Source organism: Morus notabilis, unplaced genomic scaffold (assembly GCF_000414095.1).
Source record: "Morus notabilis unplaced genomic scaffold, ASM41409v2 Scaffold485, whole genome shotgun sequence".
Lineage (NCBI taxonomy): Eukaryota > Viridiplantae > Streptophyta > Magnoliopsida > Rosales > Moraceae > Morus > Morus notabilis.
Window position 1 is genome coordinate 56,181 of NW_010364290.1, and position 8,781 is coordinate 64,961.

At 35.8% G+C, this 8,781-nt stretch overlaps 1 protein-coding gene across 1 annotated transcript; it reads right to left on the reverse strand.

Annotated features, from left to right (window-relative positions):
* Positions 1 to 2,280: 2,280 nt before the first annotated feature.
* On the reverse strand, positions 2,281 to 8,492 carry LOC21408155 (ran-binding protein M homolog). Its single transcript, XM_024170845.1, has 10 exons — positions 7,871 to 8,492; positions 7,122 to 7,268; positions 6,892 to 6,978; positions 6,265 to 6,310; positions 5,707 to 5,783; positions 5,157 to 5,319; positions 4,563 to 4,631; positions 3,884 to 3,943; positions 3,441 to 3,527; positions 2,281 to 3,281 (listed from the first exon to the last, which is right to left on the reverse strand). The coding sequence occupies exons 1-10, from the start codon at positions 8,239 to 8,241 to the stop codon at positions 3,003 to 3,005; spliced, it is 1,386 nt and encodes a 461-aa protein (XP_024026613.1). The 5' UTR covers positions 8,242 to 8,492; the 3' UTR covers positions 2,281 to 3,002.
* Between the last annotated feature and the right edge of the window lie 289 nt (positions 8,493 to 8,781).

Below are 8,781 nucleotides of genomic sequence, written 5' to 3' on the forward strand. Positions count from 1 at the left end.
CTAGTACTGTTCTATAACCATGTCTAATTTATAATTCCATACATTTTTTTTTTGTTTTAATTCATAGTATTTCGTGCGTTGAACTTTGGGACAAGAAATGAAAAGTTCGAAAATTCATCTACAATCTTAATATGTGTTAATCTGTCCTGTCTGTATTTTTAGACCGCCGACCGAACATGTGCTCGGATTTCTTTACGTTGTTTTCGCGGGTGTATAGTTAATGTAGTGTTTGAAATTTTAATAATATTCTGATATGGTCATGGAAAGGGTTCCTTCCAAATATCTCTTATATATATATATATATATATATATATTCTATATATAGTGGAATTGTTTGTTTTTATTCAAACAATATAATCAAGAAAACCATCGCTCTTTATCTTCATCACGTTCTCAAAAAGTGCGAGTGCTTACTCATGAAGGAAGCTTTTAACGTTTTCGGGCCAACTTTATTATCTTGACTACCTTTCGTGTTTTTCTTTTTTTTTTTTTTTTTTTCTATAAAACTTTGATTTTTAGTTAGAGCGAGAGAGGCCTCTATTTCGCAATCACATGAAAGAGATCGTGAGCAGATTTGTCAAGAAATTAAACGCGCAAAGTACCGTGAGTAACCATTTTCTTCAGTACGTATAAGGTGCTTATTTGCAACAAGAAACAAAGAGATTTATATAAACTTAAGAGCTCGCTTGGTAGGAAAGAAAAGTGGAACGAGGGAAAGGGTAATCGGGGAATTAGCAAAAGGACTTAGAGACTTATTAGGGAATTAATGAGTAAGGGATTTAAAATAAATTCAAAAATTCCAACTTAATTGGATCTTTTCAAATATAAAGAGATTAGGCAAGAGAATTAGTACCAAACACAATAAAAGAAAGAACGTCTGTTGCCGCTCTATTTTTCTCACCGACCATGTTATATGTCTTTTTTTTTTTCCTTTCCATTTTCTTCCCCTCTTATAAAACGTAGCCTAGATATTGGAGTTTGTAGGTTGTAACTACTACTTTTCACCTTATCCCGAACGCCTTTAGTAATTTGATTGCCCATTCTCTCCATGATTTGCTTCTCTTTCGTTTTGTTTTCCTCCCTTGGTCTCTTGTTTTTATAAAAACGAAAACAAAAACAAAAAACTCCAATGATCGATTTTTTCCCTTATGTCAAATAATATTCATTACATTCTGCAAAGAACGCAGGCATACTTTTCTTAGTACCAACTGATCACATAACCACATCACATCAAGAAAAAGAAGAATTATTTAAAAAAAAAAAAAAAAAGGAGCAGAAAAGAAGAAGAGCTAAAGGGCTCTGCGTACCGCGCTTAGCACCACAAGTTTACGGTTCTTTGTTTCAATAACATTATCCAACATGTGATATATATGGTGAGATCCGCAAGCATGCATATCGTGCACCATAATTATATGGCAAAATGATAAGGGTTTAAATCAGTGATGCTGACATTAGCACCTAATACACATAACTGTTTGTAACAAGCAGAAATTGACCACTCAACAAACTACGAGTCCTTGCTCCAAAACTTGTGATGCCCAAGTTGCTTTTCAGGCTTTAGCCAACAAACGAAATGTACATGAGAGAACGTGCCAGAATAGGGGACGACACTCCAAATGGTCCAGAAGAACTGGTCTCTAGTACTCGTGTGACTTTCGAAATAGAACCGGTGTGGCATGTCTGTGGCCCTCACACGACACGGGAAGAATTTCATGACGATATTATTTTAGAAAAACTAGTAGGAAGGCATACCCCTTGATTTTCTCTTGTTTTTCCCCTTATTGAAGGACAAAGCTAGGTTGCTCACCATTCAGGTTCTCCACTTTCAATAGGAAGACCATGAATGTAAGTTTTCCGTTTAAAATGCAAATCTTTCTTAGCATATAAAATTGATATTTTCTTTATTAAAAGAAAAGAACAAATAAGAATTATAATTGAAGATTCCATTGGAAGTGTTTGCATTGTATTATAAAATAAATTTTACGTTTTGGGAACAGTATAAGAAAAAAAGTTTTAAGCACAATGGAACATTGAATCAAAATAGCACAATTACCAAAATATCACTTCATACATAAATTATATTCCAAAAGCAAGAAAATAACAATCAAATTCTCTTTCCAGTATTTATTTTAAACTTCGAAATAGAAAACTTATAAATGTATTACTAAGATGTCTTTTTTACGTAGTTAATAATTATCGATTTATGACATTTAAACAAATTAGCAAGGATATATAAGTCATCTAAAAAAATAAGGATATATAAGTAATTTTCTTTTTCCTTTTATTGTACTGAGAATCAATACTAAAGGAGTAGCATACCCTTTTTCTTTTTTCCCTCACTCCTTAAACATTGTGTAGGGTCCATCAAACTGAAACTTAAATTTTATAAGTAAACACATTAATTAAATGAGAAAGAACACGCTTCCCTTAACACATACGCCAGGTGTCTTGTGATCATCCAATAGTCATATTGGCATAACATCCTACACGCAGTATCTCAATGCAAGTTACTCCAATTGGCCAAGACTAAAGCAAAGTAATGAACAGTAACTAAATTATTCATCGGTTCTTTACTAATGTTCAAAGAAGGGGAACGAATGAGATCTACTATTGGGAAGTCGGTTCGAGATTATGATTCAGTAAGCATCTTTGATCATTTCTTTTCCAGTGCAGTCGACAGAATCAAATCTTCCCACCAACCAAATTCTGTACAGATGCTTAACGGTAATAGAAAGATCCTAGTACAGAAATTTACACTAGAAACACTTCCCAGATTTCAATCCAAGGGCTTTGAAATGGTGGAACTTGCTAGCTTACAGATATAGAAAGCACCCGAATCTTCCCAAGGAACCCGACATTGTTGCAGATTGGGTAGCCTAAGCATGGCCTCTTTACAGCATACTGAAAGGTAACTCGGATTTGCTATGCAATGCGGCTAAGAAAGGCCGAGTGTGCAAATAGACTGGGAAGGTGAGAAGTGCCACAAACAAATCAGCTCAGCACTACTTGGCCTTCTTACAAGTGTTTAGTACTTTGTGCAAATGGAAAGCTTCACCTTGGTCCCCATTCAAGGATCTTCTCTCCAAACAGCAAGCCGTTAGCTGGCTCAGAAGCCTCTCGAGATAGGAGTGCAAACAACCACATGAATCTTTAAGGTTCGGATTCGTTGAGAGGATCATGGCATTAACTGCGTCTGCCACCACCTCGCGTTGTGCCTCTTCAAGAAGATACCCAACTGAGGACTCCTTCGGTTGTTGATACGCCAGCAGAGCAACACAGTCCTACAGAAGAGAGTGTTCTGATGATTGAGTGGAGTAAACTGAAAGATCCAAGAGAGTGTTCTATTTTTGTACTTCCAAAAGAAGCATCAGAAAGATACTCTAGTCAAGCTCAAAGAGCCTAAACAATAAAAGCAAGACATTGAGGTACTGCTTGCCAACCTTAACTAGATCCTCATATCCAGGCAGCTCAAAGAACTTTGCCAGTTCTAACCTTCCATATTTGACAGCCTCCTCTAACGCTCCAACCTAAATATCATATTTAAGTTACAAAGCAGGACTAATATTATAAATTCACACTACTCAAGTTGAAAAGAGATAAACAGAAAATCCTTAAAGAAAAGAAAAAAAAATAAAGATAAAACACATAAAGGGGCAGACAACATGACATTACACTATGAAAGAAAAACATGCATGGTCAGTATCTCTACTATCATCAGTTAAAAATAGTTTCACCAACAGTAATGTAACAGGCGATAGGAATTGGAGGTCTGCACTGAGACTTTCCTTCCCGTCAAGTTTATACGAATAAAATCACTTGCATTGACTTTTTTGTAACAGTAATATAGTTCATACTTGATAGCACAACAGGGTCAAAAACATACCCGAACTAATTCAATGAACTTTTGACAGTGAAGCAGAAAGCAAGTAGCCGATTTATCATCCTGCAGAAAGCAAAAAACTGATGATCAGTTATAGGTAATAAGATTGAGATTAATAAATTTTCACGAAATAAAGGGTAAAAGCAATCTAAATCGAACAAACAAATAAACAGATAAACCCTGGAGACGTTTAGGATCTAATAAAGGCAACAAATCTTTACTATTTGAATTCCATATAAAAGTCTAATATGGTAAAATTACAGAACAAGGAGTGTCATTCAATAATGAAGCAAGCAAACTAAACTGCCATGCATAAGCATGTGAAGAATGATGAGATCACAAGTATTCAGAAGCGCAGAGTTTTACACATCCCGTGAAGGAAGAAAAAAAAAAAAAAAATATATATATATATATCATGTTTCTTTCATAAAAAAGAACGCAAGAACTATATATATATATATATATATATCATGTTTCTTTCATAAAAAAGAACGCAAGAACTAGGATTTAAATACATCACAATTCACATGGTCAGACAGTATATTTAAGTGGAATTATATGAACTGGAATTATATATATACATATAGATCTTCAAAAAATATGATTACCTTTTCTACTACCCTACAATTTTGTATTACCATATTTCTTGAAAAAAAAAATACAGAAAGATTCAACAGTCTACCTGGACAATCTGGGGATACCATTCACGAAGCTTGTCAAATGCATCATGAATCTCACCTTTCCTGATTAGCTTCATTGGCACCCAAAAACAATCCAAAATGTATTATGTTAGTGAAACTACTACATCTTTGTTTGGAAATCAAGCGCTTCAAGATAGAAAATGTTTTAAAGACTACTAATCAAATCCAAGCATATAATCATACATAACAGGGAAAAAGAATGTCTTTACTGTTCAGAAACTGAAAACAAGGGAATATTTAGAAGCTACTCCAAAAACATAATTCATACCACATCAAAACTTTGTTAAATTGGTTTGAAAAAGATTTGAGCATGTAAGATAGTCAAACTATTATGAGGACTGAGGACCAGTTCCAAGAAAAAATCATATACAAGCGCCAACACGTGCGTAAGGGAAGAAGTTACAAGTTGAAGGTTTTTTATAGTTCGTACACAGAAAGGCCATGATTGTCCAGATATGACTTCCATAGGATCTATATACATATGCATTAATAGGCTCTTATAGCTGAATTCGAAAGAGCTCAAATATCAATGACATGCCGTGAACTTTGGACAAGTCCACCCACTAGTTTCATACCTGTCGAAGAACCTTTCTCTGGTTCAGTGCATACACAATGTCATGCTCATCAGACCCATTTTCTTGAGCTATGTATATAGGAGGAACAGTGCTTTTAGTAGCCATGTCAAACGAACCAAGTGTGTCTTCATAGCCATAGTGTAGCAAGTAGGAGCGAACAATCCTGTATCAAAGTGCAAATACAAACAATTGAAGAAAATTTTAAGCGAATGGTACTATCCACAACTATCCAACCAAAACGGGATAGCATTCTCAGTTTGGTTTCCCACTTCCCAGGTAGAATTTCACGTTGATACGTTGCTTCAAAGATAACATGTCAGGCAGCACAGGGAGTGTAATACAGTATGATACAGTTTTTTTCTTTCTAAGTTTTTGTTCCATAAAATTAGATGATGCCAGGCAAGATGTAAGAACATTGAGTGTCTAAAAGAACCACACCTCCCTCCCCCCAACCCTGCCTCTAACCATAAGAATCATATGAGCTATCCAAAATCCAAATCAAAAGCAGAATGTGTTGATTGCGTGTTTTTCAGGGCTAATGAGAACTTACCCGTGACTGACATTTGTTGGTAAAGAAATCTTTTCTATTGTCATTTGCAGCTTCATCCTCTCTTGTGCTTCAAATTCCTAATCAGATGCTACAGCCATAAATATCAAAACAAAAATATGATATCCAGAACATTAACAACATTCATTATCATATAGGAAATATCTAGGGCCCGTTTGGGAAGTGTATTGAACCATGATTTGGCTTTTGATTCAAATTATTTATGAGAGAACTATTGAAGGGAATTTTTTTTTTTATTCAAATTCTCTGTGAGAGGAAAACATTGTAGCAAAATCATGGTTTGAGTTCTGAGTATATGTGCCAAACAACCCCCTAGTTTTAATTGACAGTCCAATATGACTATGATCATAATCAGAACTTAAAAGAAGAACAACAAGGAAAGCTCGCCAACCCGTGAACAAGTTTGACTACATTTTTCTCAATGTCATAACTTGGGTTAATGAGAAAGTTTACATTTCACCTCATATCAAAAGAACAAAAAACACAAACCAAATAGGCAAATATTCACGATCAAAAAAGAGAAGAGAGCACATAACTTACCTTAAGATCGAAAGCAAATGGTTTCTGTCCAAAGTTGACATGCACTCTGCAAAGCAAACACTTAAAAAGAGTCAGAGATCTAGCAATATGACTAAAACGAGAATAAATACCAATGTCGATACAGAGGATATTAAGCATCTAAGATTCACTTCATGTAGGAAGTGTACTTCTAGAAGACGGAACCAGAATCAAAACAAAAACCAAAACAAAAAAACAAACAAAAAAGGTGAAGATCAAGCATCAACTATAATACCAATGTAGCAATATGACTAAAACGAGAATAAATACCAATGTTGATACAGAGGATATTAAGCATCAAAGATTCACTTCATGTAGGAAGTGTACTTCTAGAAGACGGAACCAGAATCAAAACAAAAACCAAAACAAACAAACAAACAAAAAAGGTGAAGATCAAGCATCAACTACAATACATATGATTTTAGAAGGTAAACTTGAAACCACAATCGTGGAAAAAGAAATCACTCACAAGTTAAGCAGAGCATAATTGAAACGAAATATGGGCAAGGAGATTAAATAATTAAAGCCTTGAACTTGATTCTTTATTCACAATCAAGTCCAACTGCTTATCAAGATAGAAGAAGCTTATTTTAAAGAAGATAAACATACTCTTCATTTTGGCTGTGAACTGCAATGGTAGGAAATAGTGAGACCTTCAATTCCTTGTATGCTGTCCCTACAACTGCCCCATTCTTCCTGCCATAAACATGAAAGGCAAAGTACAGGACAATCTTTAAAAATACAGAACAAACAATAAACAAAACTCAACATGCATCAAAAAGCAAATCGAATAAATACTAATTTTAACAAGAATAAATGAAGGGGCCAGAACAACTTACGTAAAAAAGAATTCCTGTGAAGCATAGTTAATACCACCCCCAACAATATCACCAGATGTGTAGGTTGGGCCAAAAGCCTCCCCCTTTCCCTGTCCGCGGTAAAGCATTCCATCATCCCCATGATATCCACAACTGTTTGCCTCCCATCTGACTCATATGAGACAATGAATTATCAATGAACTTCCTTCTGTTTAATTTAGGACATATTTCGTGAATATTACCGGACTCAGATCAAATCCTTGGTTTCTGCACTCGTCTTGTTTTGATTAAGTAAATTACTAGTCTATTTGTTCTATTTTTTTGATTAACATGTTTCTTTTGCTAGAATTGTAATTTAACATGTTTTCTGTCCTTTGTATGGTACTTTTCTCTGGTTGAATAATGAATATGCAATCATTTTGCTGCCTTTTCTCTCCTCGCAGAAATTCCAAGACCTAAATTCGTATAAGTAAAAGAATAAAGAAAGCTCACATAAGGAAACCTATAATGTTCTTGTTCATTATGAAACTAGAATACACAAGCTCCTCATTTCAGCGATCCAAAAGATCAAAACAGAATCCACATACAAACTGAAGATCAATTCCATTGACATCAACCAAACGCGATCGAATTCATCAATAAACTAAAACAAAACTATCTTCCACAGTACTTCTTTATTGCTCCTCTATTTATGTACACACTTTATGACTTCATTTTCTCCTAAATTCACGAATAACAAAACAGACCGAAAGAAAGAAACCCTAACTCACCCTGGCTGCCTCCGCATCTTGAAGTTCTCGCTGGTGAAGCCAATGGCGATTTGGCCTTTGGTCCCCGCGTCCTTCACGAAAATCTCGAAATAGTAGACGAGGCGCTTCACCGGCGCCGGCCGGTTCGCCTGAACAACGCCGACGTCGTGGCCGTGGAGATTGACGCTCGTGTACTTCACCGAAAGCTTGTCCGGCGACATCACCAGGAATCCTCCGGAGCTGTTGAGCGTGTTGAGCTCCGTCGGAGCTTCCTCGTCCTCGTCCATGTCGCACGGCCCCCGGGCCGAGCCCAGCCGTGACCGCTCCAAGAAGTACCGGCCGAGATCTCCGCCGCTACTATTGCTGTTGACGTCGTTCGTCGTCGTGCTCATCGTGGTGGAATCCCGATGAAACCCTAGGATTCGATAAGCATTTACTTCGCAGGTTGAGATTGGGAAGAGCCAATGGGATTGGGAATTCCCTTTCTTCTTCTTTCTGTTTCTTGAAGCGAAAGATAAAAACAGAGCGGAGAGAGAATCCTTCCTACCTCTCGATCAATCTACCCAAATTGCAGAATCCTTTCTACCTCTCGGTTTTGTTTGCCTAATTGCACTTTTTCCCATTTGTTTTTTGTTTTTTGTTTTTTTTGTCTCTCGTTTTTTCATTTGTTTTTTTTTTTTAATTAGATGGATTTGTCCTTGGCTTTTTTTTTTTTTACACGATTTCCCCTAAACTTCTCGTTTATCCGCAATAATGCCATTGATTTATTTATACTAGTGGTATTATTGAACCATCATCACTCGCAGTATGCGTTTTTCATGGATTAAGAGTCATGGATTAAAATTATATAATTAAAATTATTTTTAATTTACGTATATTTTTTGTGAGAAAAAATACTGTAGCGAATTACGAATCATGATTCGAATCAAGGA

Bases quoted from the DNA above. Each gene is read 5' to 3' on its own strand.
- LOC21408155 (XM_024170845.1), bottom strand. From the start codon at position 8,241: ATGAGCACGACGACGAACGACGTCAACAGCAATAGTAGCGGCGGAGAT. The intron at 6,979-7,121 runs GTAAGTTGTTCT...TGTTTATGGCAG, and splicing joins TCACAGGAATTCTTTTTTAC to GAAGAATGGGGCAGTTGTAG. The intron at 5,320-5,706 runs GTAAGTTCTCAT...ACTTTGATACAG, and splicing joins CCAACAAATGTCAGTCACGG to GATTGTTCGCTCCTACTTGC.